At 47.3% G+C, this 17,849-nt stretch overlaps 1 protein-coding gene across 8 annotated transcripts in view; it reads left to right on the forward strand.

Moving 5' to 3' along the window:
* Nucleotides 1-17,849, forward strand: part of kmt2e (lysine (K)-specific methyltransferase 2E) — a 28,537-nt gene continuing 10,688 nt past the window's right edge. For 4 of the 8 annotated variants that reach the window (XM_030113014.1, XM_030113016.1, XM_030113018.1 and 1 more), the window contains exons 1-9: nucleotides 1-343; nucleotides 9,032-9,216; nucleotides 13,846-13,960; nucleotides 14,388-14,617; nucleotides 14,827-14,966; nucleotides 15,330-15,511; nucleotides 15,620-15,658; nucleotides 15,748-15,948; nucleotides 16,117-16,247. In XM_030113014.1, the coding sequence (XP_029968874.1) occupies nucleotides 9,146-9,216; nucleotides 13,846-13,960; nucleotides 14,388-14,617; nucleotides 14,827-14,966; nucleotides 15,330-15,511; nucleotides 15,620-15,658; nucleotides 15,748-15,948; nucleotides 16,117-16,247 (1,109 nt within the window). In that variant the 5' untranslated portion in view covers nucleotides 1-343; nucleotides 9,032-9,145. Of the gene's footprint in view, nucleotides 344-9,031; nucleotides 9,217-12,407; nucleotides 12,598-13,845; nucleotides 13,961-14,387; nucleotides 14,618-14,826; nucleotides 14,967-15,329; nucleotides 15,512-15,619; nucleotides 15,659-15,747; nucleotides 15,949-16,116; nucleotides 16,248-17,849 lie in introns of those variants that run through there. The other 4 variants (XM_030113015.1, XM_030113017.1, XM_030113021.1 and 1 more) reach the window with 3 other exon arrangements.

Here is a 17,849-nt window from a genome sequence, read left to right on the forward strand (position 1 = left end):
CAGTCCTGGCAGGGCCGCCATTTTTGCAAAGGGAAGAGAGACTGCTTTGAGGGGATCTAATTTCTAAAAGTCGCTGTGGACTAGGGCACAGTTTTTAACGGTTTCGAACTGATTCTAGGTCGCGTCTGTGTGCCCCTGTTAAACGAGAGGCGAGTGATTTTTCCGGCGGGAAAGGACTCCAGAGGGGACACGTTTAATTCCAAACATTTTAAAGCTTGGCTGGGGATCCGCAGTGTGTGGACAGAAGTATTGTTTTGGTTGTGGAAGCTGTGTGGAAAGCGACGGGGGTCTCACCCAGGCCCCCTTATTCTCTATTCGGATCCTCCAGAGTGGACATAAAACGGTAAGCAAAGTGTATTAACTGTTAGTGAGAGATTGAGCAGCAAATCCGACCTGGAAGGGTATTGTTGGCTTTAGTTAGCAGGCTAGGGCACATCATGCTGATGCTGGCTAATGTAGTTGTAGTATCATCCGACTTTAGATGGGTACCGTTAGCTGGGCTCCCGGGTCAATCCCCTTCGTGTTTGAATCAACCAAAACATGCTAACAGCTAAGTAATCGTTCACGTTGTAATTGTCAAGTTGGCAAGTGTAATGCCAACAGACACTTGCTAGCTAGCGCATGCTACTAGCTCCTCGAATTAGCTTGACAGAGAAGGAGCAGAGCTGTCTCGACTTCTCTCAGATAATGTGGCAACGCGCACAATAATGTGTAAATATTATTCCCAGGTAGAAGCGATCGATGTTTTCCACGGAGTTAAGGCAGCCTCGGCGACTCTCAAAACACACCAGCGTTAGCGCTACATTAGACAAAAAGGCTGCATTTACACGACTAACGCCTCAGTCAACAACAGTTATCATCTCCAACAGTGAACTTCACCGAAAAAACACGTTTTCGTCTTTTATTTCGCGCACAACCGGTGGGGGGAAGTCACTGGCTGTTGAGTTTGTCACAGTGACACTGCGGGCCATATTGCGCACACTTTCATCCGCTTTTGTGTTAATAATATGACCTCTTAATACAACGCAGCCCGTAACATTACGATGTATTCCCTAAAGCGGCTGTCAGCTAACGCGCCAGCTTTCTCCTTTTTGGGGGTTTATCACGGATATGGTCCGTCGCCCACCCCCCCACCAACATGAAAACAGTAAATTTAGCTTTAACTTGGTGGATGGCTTCAGCCTGCTCATCCAAAGCCACTCGGTTCAATTCAAAGCCACACAACAGTAATCTTTTTCATGTAAACACCGAGAGGTCCAGTCTGTCGTGTCCCGTTCAACATACAGTAAAATCCAAGTGGTTAAAATAGCCTCAGCGCCTTGCTACGTTACGCAGTAATCTCCCAGCCTCCTGTGCTTTTATACAGGGAATTTGAAGTTGAAATTATGGCCTCTTCCTGTTTTGGCAAAAATTTGACTTACATGTACACTTAATTTAGATTCAGGGGTGTATTGGGTTCAGATGCTGCAAGCATGGGGGAGGGGATGTTCCGTTTGGGCATCTCGCCCCACTCATACAATTTGTAACTCCATCTCGATAGCCGTGCTGTACTGTTAACACCTACAATCGGTGATTAAAAAAACCTTAGACTGCAGCAGGTTTGCTTTCGGCTTCCTCCTGTGCTCTGATGGCTCTTTCCTGTCTGTGCCGTGCATTAATCCGCTGCTAGCAGCTCTGTGCTAACTCCCCACTTTCTGCGCATTATGCCCGATAGCTCCCGTCGGCTAGCCCGTTAGCTGCATTCCGCGGTTATTTTTGGCGTTTTTGGACAAGATTGTCACAATCGCCACAGTACTGCCACTTTCTGCCAAACAATTGCAAAATAGCACGTCAAGTTTGCCGTGTTTTCCCCTCCACTGGCCTGAATGTGATCACACGTAGCTTCGCTAACATTACACTTCAAGAGGCTAATGCTGGCCATAATTGCTAGCCGATTAGCTCTGTGCCCCCCGTGCCTTCGACGGATTCACGTAAACCCCTCACGGTAACAACACAGAAACTGTACCGACAGAGTGATACTTAAGGCAGGGTGTGTGAGAGAGGCGATTGAATGCATTCTTGGGGGCTTTTCTTCCCGTGGCGAGGCTCCCCTTGCCACACGGTTGTCTCGCCGTCCTGAGAAAAGCGCTATGAAAATGGCGACAGCAGCAGGCTGTTGTGGTAACATAATAGCAACGTTCCCCTCCACACCCCTACCGGCAGGACTGACTGCAGCGCCGACACACTCAGCGAGAAGCAACTGCACAGCACATGATTACTTTTTATTTCTTTGCTATCGCCACATCAAAGGATCGTTCCGAGGGAACATTTGTTTTGGCTCGATATATATACATATAGTAAGAGACTGAAGCTGCTGTGTGTAATTCCCCCGAGGAGTTACATATTCCCTCTGTAACCTCCTGTAACATGCGTCACGGCTCAGGCAATTGCTTCTGTTTTAGTATTACTGTCAGTTTATTAACAAATTAGGAGCCTGTTTTATCCAGTTCAGATGCACTGAAACGCAGTTCTTCGTTGGAGTGCATCTTGGTTCATTTGCCGCATGTCACCTGCCAGAAATCAGCTGGACTCATTTACTCCAAACATTATTATGTAGTTTGTCCCCGTGAGTTGCATTTCCCCTCTACTCCCCCCCCCCCTTCTACACACTGATAAGAATGCAACCAATGATTTAGATACTGGAGGATGTGTGGTGATGGATTATAAATGAAATATAAATATCAAATGATAGATTGTTTGATGCTTGTAGTGAGGGTCAAGCAGACATTCAGAATACCCTCCTCCTCCTGAAATATCTTTATTAGATACCCTGAAATGCTCCTGTGAATATTTTGAGCGTTTGTAAAATAAAAATTTCTGTATTAACAGTCAGACACTGGACTTGTTAAAAGCCTTAATATAAGAGGAAATGTTTTAAGTTTAATGCAAAGCCGGTGATTCCCAACAGAGGTTGTTGCAAAGCCCTCTTGATTTTAGCCTGTATTACTTTGTCTTAATAGGTGAATCTTTTTTAAGTAATTTATCCTGCAAATTAATGCAAGTATTTATATTAAGTGTCATTTATTGAACAATATCATTTTTAAAAAGTCACTATTTAAAAGTATCTACAGTATACACAAAGATAAACTGTGAATAAAAATGGCAGCAGAACGCATTGTTACAGAATATAGCAAAGAAGCTATTTCACATGTAGTGTGTTATCAGGTTCCTTCAACTTTTTTTTTATAATTGTACAGGGTGTGGTGGGGGTTGTCTGGGTTTACAACGGTAAGAGGGCTGAAAACCACGGTTGTCAGCCACAAAGACCTAATCTGATCATGTAATTTTAATTTTTCTCTGCAGTTGTATTCAAGTGTTGATTCATGAAATAGTAATATATTGAAAATGTTTGAAGTGAATGAAAACTCGCTGCCAGGGTCCGATGTGTGGTTTCCAGCCCAGTGGCACAGCTGTCCTTTCCTGTGCTTCGCCCTGTGGGACAAACTTTGGCACTCTGTCCAGCTCGGATGCCTGTTCACATGGCTCGCCAGGAAGCCTTGTTCCTCCCCCTCTCTGTTAGCCATGATAATTTTAATGTCAGACTCAGATGTATGAAGAGTAGAGTGTCTCCCCCACCACCCCCACCCCCAAGTTGCTGTGGTGTATTGAATTCATTCTGCAAGTGAAGCCTCCATCAGTGACCTAAACTATCCATCATTGCTGAATACAGCTGTGTAGCTGTTATGGGAGGATGGTGAGTTGTTGTCGACCTTTAGCATGTCGGGGTAAGAAATACATCATACGAATGTGGTTGAGTCAGATAAGTCAAAAAGAATTCATGACAAAAACATCCAAAACTCTAACTGTAAAATATGACACGAGCAGCTATAGAGTCAAATTCAAACAAATAAATCACAATTTCTTTCTGAAGCTAACCTTAAAATGCTATGTATAGCTTGTGCACATTTAGATTATCACTGTAATGACTTTCAGTTACCTTATAATAAATGTGAAAGGCAAAGGGCCTTCTCTGTGGAGGGGTTATTACTACTAGATGAGTGAGAAGGTCCTATTGTGCCTAATTAGTCTTTGCTACATAATGCACAAAATCCCAAGCCATCTGGCTCATCCTTGTAAAGGAGCAGAGGCCTCCGCTTAAGCACACACATTCCTTTTTCCTCGTCTTACACGATAACAGAACAAGCAGCATTAAATACCTGGTTGCGTATCTGTAGCCTAGTGCAGGGGAGTGTGTGTTTGCTGTGTTAACAGAGATGGAGAGGGGAGCTGAGATGCCTCTCCCCCCTCTGCTGTAGGGACAGAGCACTGTGGGTGAGCGGTCTCTCATGTTACAACTTACCTCTCACCCCAGACTCAGACACACAGGGGATGAAAAAGCCATGAGGCATTTTTCTGCCTCCTCAGTAGAGAGAGAGACAATGGAGAAGTCAGAAGTGCACAGGATGTCTGTTGTATTGACGTATTGACAGGATATATGAAGGCCACAACTCATCAGTTTTCTCTTTGATGTGCTCTGAGAAGCTCCTCTTGTTGTTGTGCCCATCCTTGTCTCCAGACAATAAACCGTTGGTCCCTGAAACAGTAGCACCTCCGTGCAGGTGAGATGTGTGTCGATGCAGTTGCGGGGTTAAGCTGTCTCCTGGTCTCCAGTGATCTCACATGTGTGGTGTCCACAGACCCCCAGAGACCCCTGGAGACAAAGCTGCCCGGCTCTGGAGCCCGGCACAGTCACATGGTCTCCCATCTGGGAGGAGAAGCCGGGGCTCAGGTGACCTGTTTTTGTGCTGCTAGCTGGGCCGTAACAGATCCCTCGTTAAACTAGCGAGCTGCCTCCCTGACAGGTGGCTTCAGGGCCCGAACTACGGCGGCTCCAGGCACTGCTACACCTTCCCAAACCTTCCCGTTGCTGCCCCTGTGTCACAGCAGTGTGGCGTGAGGGGGCAGGACGGGGTAGATAAAAAGGGGATGTGCCATTGATGTGGGTGATGTAACAATGCTGTGGTCCAGGCATCGAATCGATTATCAAACACTGATGTAAGGAGACCTGAGCGGTTCTCACTCTTCCACTGCACTGTCAATGCTGAGCAGCTTTTCTCTGAATTCATGAACACATAGCTCACATTTTAGTTAACTCTGCATTCTCTCTGTAATTAGTGAGCAGCTGCATGTGTGCCCGCCTGTCACTCTCTAATCATGATGGCTCTGCAGTAGCAGAGGACAAAATCATGTCGGACGTCAGCAAGGTGGGCATACAGAGGAAGATGCACCAGTCTCAAACTTTTAGGATAACTCATCCACAGCGATATGCAGAGCCCAGTTGAAGCTGTGTAAAGCAGCGGCGAGTGGGAGATGGAGAGATTGTGCCCCGGGGGTTCACCTGAACTGGCATTACTCAGACTGCAGGAGGGCTGCCCCAGCTTTATTGCCAGATCCTGTCTCTACTGACTTTAACTCACTCTCACCCTGGATGTGCTGTGTCGAGCTCAGACAGCCAGGTTCTGATTTGGATGTGTAGCTTTTGTCTGTCATTATTTGCCTTGGCTCTTCTTACAAAATATCACAACAGCACAAGTGACAGTTCTGAAAGTAACACAAGGCAGACATCGGGGTTGTTGTGATTTATTAAGTGACAGAACATAACCGTTTACTGTGTCTGTCCGTCAGCCTGTTTTACATCTGTCTTTTGACCTGTGTTAAGTAGGTAAAAGTACGGGGCCCGAACACAGGTCCTTTATAGTCTCCCTGCTGCCTGACATTTAAGCATGCTTGTTCTTATAGTCTCATGAGGTATTGGTTTTGCACACAGAGCAACACATTTCCTATTGTGGCAACAGAAATTGCTTGGGTGGACACTCGCATCCACATCTCCTGCTGTATTGATGTGTGGCTTTACCTTCAGTGCTGGAGTGCAGCGTGATGTTTGGCAGCCGTGGGCACACTGATTAATGAAGGACAGGGCAGATGCAGTGTGTTCCGTGCTAGTTATTGTAAATTAAAAAAAAGGGGGGGGGGGGGGGGGGGGGGGGGGCGCAGGCCTGCATACCATGATGTGGGTCATACTTCCTGTGTATGTGACTGTATTTGTATGAGCTTGAGCTTGTTAGTTTTATCAGATTTCAGAGCTGAGTCACTGCAGCCAACAGAAGATGATGTGAAGTAACATCAGCCTGCCACATCTGGACTACGGCATCCAGTAAGAAACCTTCCCACCTATTAGGGAGGTTTAGATTTGACTCAAAACAAGATTGAAAATGGTCATGATGAATGGAGGAGAGAGGTGGGCTGTTATCTGTAGCGGTACAATTGGAATGATAGTTTGGGTTTTCCCTCGCTGCTTTCAGCGCAGTCCTGTTTTAAAAGGATAGCTTTCCCCCACACAATGACGTGACTGTGTCCCCTCATTGAGGGAGGGAAGGAGGAGAAAGGAGAGACTGGGTTACGCTATGTGCTCCACTCCGCCACCCAGAGTCCACTCAGGTCTCTGCTGTGTAGCATCACTGTCTGACAGTCCCTGTGTACTCCTCCCCCACCCTCACTGCCCTCTCAAATGGAGGGCTGTGGTGGTTTCCAAAGCTTCCCGTAGCGCATAGGAATCTATTCAACGTGAAAAGAGAAATCTGAACGACTCCTATTCTGTCATATGTTTGACTTCAGTCCACTTTCATTGCTTTTCTTTTTACATTTGGGTTTGTCTCCAGTTATTGCTCCTTGCTCCCCCCCCTCCACTACTCCTGGCTCCAGTCACACTTCCATAACAGCACTAGATTTAACCGAAGGTGGCTTTAAATGGTCTCTCCTGGCCCTTTTGTAATTAGGAGCCGCGTCTGCGACACTCCCCTTCCCCTCAGCTCTGCGTTACTGTCTCGGGTTTATTTAGGAAGTGCAGAGAGGAGGGAGAGAAATCCGCCTGGGCGGGGTGACTGGGCACAGGAAGGGGGGAGTGTGTTTTTTCTTTCTTTGGCTGCGTTTCTCCAGGGTGATAGACAGCCCTTGTAGAGGAAGTGGGAGGAGCAGGCACAGGCAGTCACACAGCGCAGCTCAGATTTAGTCAGGAATGTTGCCGTACAGTACTTGTTTTTCTTTTTTCTTTTCCATCCGACCTGACTGTGTCTGGCCGCAGTGCATTTCACTTATGTTTGCACAGTGCTCCCAGAGCCTTCTGCTGGAGGAATGTTTGAAGGGACGAGGCGAGGGGTTATCACTGTGTTTGTATGAGCAGAGGAGAGGGTGATGTCGGTAAACGTGAGCTTGTGCATGCATTCCTCAGCAGTGACAGCAGGATTCACGGGACGGAGAGGAGACAAACATGGTGGACGAGGAAACAAAACCAGCTGCTTCAGAGAGGGATCTTCTTTTACCGAGCCGAAACATACTGGGCCTCAGATAGTACAAAAGGGGGGTGTTTTTGGCAAACTGCCCTATTCTTGTTGAAAGAAAGTATTCTGGTTACACGAGCTTCCGTCATGAACCGTTGTCCCTGTGATACAACCGCACGGTTTAACCCAGTCACTACAGAGAGAATCAGAAGAATCTGAAAGGTGATCCCATCAGCAGCCTTTGCTCTCACACACACTGGGGTCTTCTTCCTACTATTAATTAGTCCTGGAGCTGACAGCTGTCATGTCTGTGGAGCTGCGATAACCCCTGCAGGCTCCAACGATGAACCTGAAATTACTGTCTGAAACAAGTGTCCTGTGGATTTTACTGCATACCATAATTCAAGTCTTAAAAAGATATTTATTTTTTCTTTTTACTGAATGGTGACTGTACTAAAAGAGATGCTACAGAAGGACCCAGCAGCTTCAGAAGCTCATCATGTGTATGTGAATGTAAAGTGCCAGAGGACCCCGGGCTTTCCTTAAACAAGGCTGTGCAGACAGGAGTTGACAGCTAACCTGGTGGTGAAATACAGATTTCCTGGAGAGACGAACTTCCAGTGTTGGCGTTTGTGCGAGTGTATTAGAGGGCATGCTTTGGCGCATTCTTGCCTCACAGAACCCCCACAGGCATGCAGAGGCAGGTCACTGTGAGGCAGCGGCGGCGTTGCCTGCCAAGTGTATGAAGTATGCCCTGTTGGGTGAGTGGTATACCCCGGCTGTACACCCTCAGCCTCGATCCGAGCCTTTGTTTGGCCCCAGTGTGCCTGAGCAGGCGGAGGTGTGACCTCCAGCCTATTTTGTCTCAGCATCTGTCCCTCCCACTAATCCCACTTATCAACAGAGCTCTCTGTATCAGGGGCAGCCACACAGACACATATGTTCCCGTCTGGATTCACATCAGACACAAATACATGGCTTAATATTTCCAGTAGTCTGCTTGAGGACCACAGGGATACTTACTACACAAATTGTCTGACACCTAAGGTGTTCAATTATTGATTACCCGAGCACGTAGCAGCCTTGTCCACATGCGTAGCTAGAGATGCTAATAGTAGTCAACAATAAAACCAAAAATCCTACTTAACTGAAATGTGAAGATAAAAACAGTACAATTGATTGTTGTGTGCCCGGGATGTAGCGGTCCTCTTTTTTTGCGGTGAAAAGGGGGGGAAAAATGGCCTCTGTGTTGCATTTTCCCCTCATTCCTTTCATGGCGGCTGACAGCGGTGTTCTCTTGCTCCCCTTTGTGGGAGCTTCCTCACAGTGCAGCCTTCGACGTTGCTGGCAGATAGTGTGCAGAGGTCGATTTAGCGCAGTTCACGGCAGCAGCTCTAGCTTCACTTTGCATCCTCGTCTCCTCGGCTATACATCAGTCAATAACCACAGCCTGGTAGCTCTGTCGGGGGAATTCCTGGCAAACCCTTCCCAGTCAAAGACCACTGTTGATGTGAAAGTATGAATCATGTTTCTTTGTGTGGTGGAAATACCCTTTTTTCATGATGATTTGTAATTTCAGGTTGTATAGGTTTGTTGTAAGGTCACAGATGGAAACACTGACTGTATATTTCTGCTCCAAATTGTGAAACGACATGACATTAACATGATTGTTTCCTGTAATTGTTTTTTTGTCCTGTCTCCCTCTCTCTACTCAGGCCTTGTGGATGCACTTAGATGTCTGCAATGACTGCTGTGGCTGGCATGCCTCAGTGTTTTGGACTCCCTTTCTCTGGACTCAGTAGGACAAGAACTGATCAACAGAGAACGTCATGAGCATAGTCATACCAGTAGGGGTGGACACAGCAGACACCTCATACCTGGACATGGCTGCGGGCTCAGAGTGAGTAACACCAGGCGTTTCACTCCCCCTCCTGGCTTTGTTTCGCTCTCTTAATTCATTCTCATACGCCATCGTTTGAACCAAAACTTCATTTCTGTTGAAGTCGTATTCTCTTCTCCCTTTCCAAGTCTCCCCATCTCTCTGTCCTGATCTCTCACAAACATGATACGCTCTTTTGAGGTGGTACTTTGCCCTCTCCTCTTTATATGCCTCGACATGTCCTGCGAATGTCTTTTATGTTGCTTTTTCTTCCTGTTGCTTTAGCCAGTTCTCTCTTTTCAGGCTCATTTCGTCTGTTTACAATGTTCCTGCTAATGGGAAAGGAATTTGCTGGAGGTGCGGCCCCTCCAGTGTGTTATAATGGACAGTGCAGTCCTGATATTGATTGCACTCACACTCAACTTTGACCATGGTATAGACATACAGATATACTGACAGTCACTGTGGTGTTAAATACATCTGCCCATGTAAAACTGGCTGAAGGCCTGTGTTGTAGACACACGGTGAGCTCTTTAGGTAAAGAGGATCAAATCTTCATTCATGAAAGTTGCCCAGCTGTTACTAAGCTCTTTGACGACAGAAACATGAGCATTGTGGTTCATAGTTTATGTTCACCAGCAGTAGGTCTCCAATTTACATTAATTCAATAAAGATCCATTTGCCTTAAAATGCAATGAATATTATCAGTGTGGGTTAGCATGACCTTTCTCTTGCGTCACCAATATAACTCATTGATTATTAGATTGTCTCAGTGGGCTTCCAGTTGCCCTGTGTGCTGTGTGGTCTGTGTTGATAAAAAATACAATGGGTGACGTGCACAGCGGTAACAGACATGACTTTCCTTGATCCCTGCCTGATGTTGTAGCTTGGTGTTTGCACATGTGTACGCTGTGTTCAGTCAGTGGAGCAGAAATGGTGCATGAAGCCATGGCAACAAGCTTGCTATTGCCCCTCCTCTCTATTTTCTGTAGTCTTGTCAAGGACATTGCCGTGGCTTTTTCTGGTCAAATAAATGAAGCAAGAGGTTCGCGTATGACTACAGAATAACACACACGTCATCTGCTCACTGAGGGGCTTCTGTCTCTTTAAAGGGAGCAGAGCCCTCCCCTCCTGCCTCCATCAGAGCTGTTGCCGTGACAGCTTGTGTTGCCATGGTATCCCCCCCCACCACCACCACTCTGCACTGCGCAGGGCCTGTTGCCATGGTCACTGCCCTGAGTGACAGGTGGTCCTCACATAGACATGGCGTCTTAAACAGTCCCACCATGCCCCCCCTCCCTCCACAGCTCCGCTGCCCTGGGGGGGTAAAGCCTCCTCGCCTTGACTCTCTCACTGGCTCTTTGTCCGTCTGCGCCGTGTCCGACTGCCTGCTGCAGATTTATTCAAAAGCAGATAACAAGCTTGAAAGGGGCTTTCCACCTGCTGTTGCTGCGCAGGTCCCATCCGGACTGGGTGGACAGCAGAGCTGGAGCAGAGCTGGACCCGCACTCGCGGCTCTGTGGAGAACTGTGCGTCTGCCAGCTGGGGCTGGCTACTCACCAGAGAGAACAGCGTCACATCCCCTCCACGTCCCCCGAAATCTGCAGCAGCGTGACCAGCTGTTGGCTAATGCAGTGTGTGTCCACGGTGACACGCCGAGCACGGCGAGTGAGCGTGCGCGCACACGCTGGCACGTAGACGTAGTGTTGCCATGGTACCGAGTGGGAGCTCTTCGGGAGCGAAGGCGTTGCCTCTAGCTGTTGAGGGCTGCTCTTTTTCTCTCCTGCTGTTGATCTCTCCATTTTTGTCCACTCTGCCTCCTCGCCCTCCCTTAGCGGCTGTTTGCCATCATCACATCTGTGTTCAACTTTTGCCATTCACAAGCTAAGCATAGTACAAAGAGCGAGGCCATCTTCTTTTGATAGTTTATTTCTGTAATATAGCAGTGGTTCAACTTACAGATTTTGAATAAAACCACTGCTTATTTGTCTGTTAAATTGTGCCACATTTATAAGAAACGTGCATTTGTGGGATGCGCAGTGCATCTGTGGAATATTTAGAATGAGTTTATTCTACTAGAAGTGTTTACAACCGCGGGAGCCTGGCACCACCTCCTCATTCGCCTGCACAGCCTGGTCACACACTGCGACCAGAGTCAGCCAGCGTTGTCGGTCCCTCTGAGACTAAGCATACACCCAAGTTGATCTCACAAGGGGTCTGGAGGTTGTTTCTGTGAAAGCCAGCTCTGCAGGGCAAGCATTGTCATCTTGAAAGTCAGTTACGATCCCACATGTCCACCGTCTGGGATCCAACTCTGGCTGTAGAATCAACTTGGGCTGCTGTTTGTCAAATGAATAAATCTGTAAATTAACAGTTTGTCCTGTTCATCTGACTTCAGTCATCTATCAAACAATACCAAACCAGAATGAATTCTTTCACTTTGGCGACGTTTACCTGGGCTAACCCCACATTCTCAGTTGTAGTACTCGTCCATCAAATGTATGTTTCCTCTAAATTTAGCACTGCTTACAAAGCAAATAAACCTTTTTTGAAAGTGTGACATTCATGACCATGAAGCTTCATAACCACAAAGAAACAGTGCACCAATGCAAAATTCCCCTTCTTGAGTCATGATCATGACGAATAACATACCTGACTCTCAGATAAACCTTATGTTCTTAAGAGAAATGCTGCTGTACACCATCTTTCTCCACTTGTCGTCTTTCCGTGCACATGACGCAGGCCGTGGCTGTTTTTGTTGGAGCGTGACTGTGTGTGCATGTCTGCAACCCTCCCACTTGTTTGCTCTGTGACTCCCGGCTCCCTCCTTTCCAGCCCGCGGGAGCGGAGACTTGAATGATACAAACCCTTCAGCTATGCGCTCGTATCTTCAAACACGCTCACTTCCTTCTGACTGAACAGGCTGGCTCACTTGTTTGCCTTGTGTTTGACTGCTTTGTGCTCTCTGTGTCTGTCACTGATTCACCAGCTGGTCAACTCAGGTTTCTTCTACCTTTTTCATAAAAAAAAAAAAAAAAAAAAACAGCTACTGACTGATAAGAGTTCTGTTCGGTTCTTTAATCCCTCAACTGTAGACTTTACTCTGGTTAATTATTGCTGGATGAAAGTTAGAATGCAGCACACGCTCATTTACGACTTAAACTATTTTATCATACGTGTGTGTGTATTTGAACTCGGGCAAACATCATAATAAATGAATGTGTGTCAGGTCGTCTTTAGCCCACACACGCCTCTTACCCTGGATCCGCCTCCGGACCTCATGCTTGCAGTTACATTTTCACTTTGACAGTGAATAGTTGAGCGGCAACACACACAGGAAGCACTGCACGCTGCTCTCTTGGCATGCACGAAGAGCAATAGGGCTGAGAGGAGCTCATGCAGGTACTGTAACACCAATTTACATCTGCACTCTTACAAGAGGGCCGAGTTCTTCTGGAAACACAGGACGATCTGTGTTATCTGTCATTGATACTTGTTCCAGCTAAATAACTTTTCATTTTTCTTCTGAATGATGCCAGTTAATAGAATTACTTCTCCTCAGACCTGAATGTGTGACTGGAAGGTTGCCTCATCTCGAGTCTCAGAGCGTGTGTGGCCTGTTCAGAGTGCTCGCCTTTTGGATGTGCTGTAGTAGAAGTGCAGCATGATTAGTCGGTTTTTGTTGGAGGAAATCGGAGAACATGCTCACCCGCTGTCACATGTACCCAGACTCTTCGTTGGATATGTGTCTGACCTTGAAGCAGTGTTGGACAATCAAGTGATTGAACTTGTAACACGTGGATGTTTCACTCACTCACACCTCCTTCCTTAAACTTGCTTTGTGTCTCATTCGCGTCATGTTTGTACCATAATGCTCAGCCGCTCCTCGTATTTCCCTCTATTCCTCGTTCTCCCCCACTCGTCACACCTGCCTGTCTCGCCTCGTGTCATCCGTTTGGCCAGTTCCACTTCCCTCTTTCTGTGGAACCTCCTCCTCACCAACAGAAGAATAGAATACTCGTGTCATAATAAGGGTGGGTTGGGCTCAAACCACCAAACAGGCTTCTCTCCTCAACTGCACTGTGATCCTGAGCAAAAGTTGCTCCACTGGTTTGGTCTGAACAAGTTTGAAGGGAGAAAAAAAGACTTGTGTTGTTTGTTGTGTGAGAGGCAACATGTGTTTTTTTGCACAGTGGATAAAGATATGATCTCTCACCACTAACCTTGTGGCTTGAGATGTCATGTTAAAGTGAAATGACATCTGAGCATGAAGCTGTGTGGCTGGGTTTACAGTAGGCCGGCCGGCCTTTTACAGAGAAAAACTCAATAAACCCTGCATATGCAAGTTGGTGCAGCACTGGAGAGGAAAAGTGGTGCCTGCTGCACTGATTGGACAAAGAGGAAAGAAAAGACAAAACAGAAAATACACTCGTCATCAAACTAATTTAGACCGTGCTGGCTTGATATGGACTGAAGGCACGAAAGAAAAACTGCAGGAAGGCAGGAACTCCACAGAAAACAAGTTAGGCTAACTTGAAAATGGTCCAGGGTGGCCTGACTATATGCATTGTGTGATTTTTCACTCAGATTTTTTTAGGTTGTTTTCACTCTCCGGTATTGTTGACGCTGTGTTCTTGTCTTCCTTCCCAGCAGACCAGAGTCGGTGGAGGCCAGCCCTGTGGTAGTGGAAAAGTCCAGCTACCCGCACCAGATTTACAGCAGCAGTTCTCACCATTCCCACAGTTACATTGGCCTGCCTTATGCTGTGAGTATTCACACATTCCACATCCTCTCACCCTCCTACGAATAACCTGCAGACCTCGAGCTTGATCTTCGCTGTTGCACTGAATTACCTTGATAAATGAAAAAGCGTCAGTGACACGGCATGAGCCGTCGTTTTTCCTTGAGCTCGTCCATCCATTCACACCTGAAAAAGGGCAAAAGCAGCTGACGGCAGCAAAGTCACGCTGAGGAGAGTTCATCATATTTCCTCAGTGAAGTGGAAACGGTTCTATAAACCACTATGTGTCAAGTTTTGGAAAAGTTGCAGGGCTTCTGCTTTAGGATAACGGACTGAATCATACATAGGATCAGAGATTCTAGGAAGCAGAAAGGTTTCCTGATGATAGTGCGTTTAGAAATTTAGCATCTTCTACGCCGCCTGACCCGCGTGTTTTCTTCTTTCCCCTCAGGACCATAACTATGGGGCGCGGCCCCCACCTACGCCGCCGGCCTCCCCTCCCCCCTCCATGCTGATCCGCCAAGTCGAGGGGGGGCTGTTTGTTCCAGGGGGGCAGGACGAAGCATCCAGGGGCACCACGCTCAGCACCTCCGAGGATGGCAGCTACGGGGCGGACATCACCCGCTGCATCTGTGGCTTCACCCACGACGACGGCTACATGATCTGCTGTGACAAGTGCAGGTGCGACTCCCCAGCTCACACACGTCCACTGTGGCCTTTTCCTCACATTCAACTTGGGCTTTTTTTTTCTTTTTTTTTTGGTTTTGTGTGATGCAATTAGAGGATGAGTCAGACCTCTGATCTGACTCTCCCAGAGCAAACATTAACAGCCTCGAACGCTGTGATGAAAGTTTACATTCCCCTCATTATTATTTTCATTTCTTTCCCAGTGCCTGGCAGCACATAGACTGCATGGGCATTGACCGGCAGAACATTCCTGAGACCTACCTGTGTGAACGCTGCCAGCCCCGACACCTGGACAGAGAGAGGGCCATCCTGCTGCAAACCAGGAAACGAGAGTGTTTATCTGGTGAGCGCACAAACGTGAACAGACGCCCGACATCCGGCTGCATTCTTCAGCGTGACACCCGAGGTGTTGTGGGATTTCTGCGAGACCTCCGGGAGGAATGTTTCAGTTGTGCTTTCACTGGCTTCATGCTGCAGTAAATGGCCAGCTTGTTAGTGCACACAGCCAGTTGGAGTGTGTCAGGGTGCAGCCTCCTCCCCCTGCCTCTGCTGAGCCTGTATCTGGGACCGACTGACACCTGCTGGACAGATTGAAAACTACACTTTAGTCACTTGTGCGCTCTCATCACTCTGTTTGGGCGCAGCAGCTGTAGCCTCTGGATAATTTGTTCAGCACTCTCCCCTAATAACTGCTTCCTTTATCCAGATGGGGACACCAGTGCTACAGAGAGTGGAGATGAGGTTCCACTAGAGCTGTATTCTACCTTCCAACACACGCCTACCACCATCACCCTGACAACCGGGCGCCTCAGCAATAAGCAGGCTGATAAAAAGCGTAAGAAGAGTGGCGATAAGGAGCCTCCTGCATCTTCAGCCCGAGCGAAGAAGGTCATTTCTCGTTTATTGCTAAAAAAAAAAAAAAACCGTTCAGATGTGGCATGATGCGCCTGAATATCTACTCACATTGAAGTTTCATTTTCCCCACATGTCCCACAGGCCTTCCGAGAGGGTTCCAGAAAATCCTCGAGAGTAAAGGTAAAGCCCACGGAGAAAACACAAGCATCGTTCCAACAGTGTTCTCTTAAAACCTGAGCCTGGATTAACGGTCAAACTGTGTCTGTCAGGGTGCTGCTCCCGAGCAGGAGCCGGTGGAGCACCCGTCCATGTGGGAGAACAAGATCAAGACGTGGATGGAGCGCTACGAGGAGGCCAGCAGCAATCAGTACAGCGAGGACGTCCAGGTCCTGCTACGAGTAAAAGAGCAAGGCGACGGAAAGAGCCTGGCATACAACACGCACCCAGCTTCCTTCAAACCTCCTGTGGAGGTAAACGCAGCCTCCACTGTGAATACATGGAGCAGGGAAGGCTTTGCCTCCTGCCTTCTGAGCATAGCAGCAGTCGACAGCGTGAGCTTGTCTTCAGGGGTTTGGGGTTGTAATCGGTTTCTGTTGAGTTTGTTTGCTTATGTCAGGCTGCTATTATCTCTCCTTCAGAGTCAAGTTCAAAAGAACAAGAAGATCCTCAAGGCGGTGCGGGACTTGGCCCCAGACTCCCTCATCATTGAGTACAGGGGAAAGTTCATGCTTCGACAGCAGTTTGAGGCCAACGGATACTTCTTCAAGAGGTCAGACTGAGTCACTGGACAAAGGGAGTCCTCCCTTTAATCCAAACAGAGTACAGCTGCATTTCATAAGCGACCCTGGTGAATTACTGCTCCTGGTACCTTGATGGCAGGTTAATGAGCTCAAGACGCAGTTTGACAGAGATGAGTTTTGACCGAATGTCTCTGCAACCTTTTGTTTTAGTTAAGGCTGTGACTTTAACGCGTTAGTTACGATTAATTAATTACAGAAATTTTAACGCGATAAAAAAATTATCGCAAATTGTCGCGGAACGGTTGTCACCCGACAAGTTTCACCCGGACATATTTCGCTGTGACACAACAACGGAACAGCTCCCGACTTGGTGAGTTTCTCGTTAAATCTGGCGACTTTCCAAAGCCTCCTGGCGACTTTTTTTTGTCAAAAGCGACTAGCAACAAATTTAGCGACTTTTTCTGGTGCTCTGGAGACGTGACAGGACGTCTCGTTCTGCAGCTGCTGTCCTCAATGAGCTGCGGTGCTGCGTGAGCCCCTCCCCCGTCCCAAAGCACTCACAGGCGGCCAGTCTCACACAGTGCTCCCTGCTGCAGGCAGAGCAGAGAGGAGACCCACACCACTCCTCCACACTTCAAATGAATCGCGTGTGCGCAAATACGCCACTGCTCACTTGCTGACAAACCAAGAATAAACAGAAGAAAATTCATTTGCAGTTCTAAACATATTTAGGGTGTTTTTTTTAACTCACATTTTGCTTCTCCCATGATGTTATTCCTCTCTCCTACAGCGTCCATTACAATTACATGCAAATTGCAAATTAGGTAACGACCTCATCTAGCGACTTCTGGCGACTTTTAGGACACCCAATAGTGACTTTCCTTACTGGGGAGTTGGCAACACTGCTCCTGACGACAGCGCACTACTTGGTCTCGTGCACAGACAATTTAGATTTAAAAAGCCAGCAGATGGCAGCGTGGATAAAACCAAAGCTGTATGCACATTGTGCAGCAAAGAATTTGCATACCATCGCAGCACATCGAGCCTGCTATATCATCTGAATGCTCAGCATGTCGCAGCAGCGACCAACACGCAAGCCTGGCATACAGCTAGAGTTGAAGAGGACGTCACTCTGACTACTTCAAGGACCCTCGCCCAGCCCAACAAAAGTTGCACTAATCAATGTGTATTGGTTTATTTGTCTTGGTTAAATTCCTCCTTCCTTGCTGAAAAAATGAACAGTGTTTTGTTGCTTAAGCTCATGTATCACTATATTGATTCACTATACCAAAATCCATTTGAAAAAGAAAGGTTCTCACTGATCTCGGGTCAAATATCGATATGCGATTAATTGAGATTAATTAATTACAAAGGCCCTAATTAATTAGATTAATTTTTTTAATCGAGTCCCACCCCTAGTTTTAGTATATTTCACTTCATTAACTAAACAGTCCCCCAGCCTGGAGCATCAGGAGTATTGCTCCGGCAGGCTGGTGTTTACAGGGAAAAGCAGTGAATAGCTGCAGAACACCTCCAGGCTGGAGGTGATAAGATGTCCTGAGTCAGATGAAGCGGTTCCAGTCTATAAACACAGAGAACCTTCAACTTCGGTTCATTCTGTTGGAATCTTG

This window comes from Salarias fasciatus, chromosome 17 (genome assembly GCF_902148845.1).
Source record: "Salarias fasciatus chromosome 17, fSalaFa1.1, whole genome shotgun sequence".
In the NCBI taxonomy this organism is placed as follows: Eukaryota; Metazoa; Chordata; class Actinopteri; order Blenniiformes; family Blenniidae; genus Salarias; species Salarias fasciatus.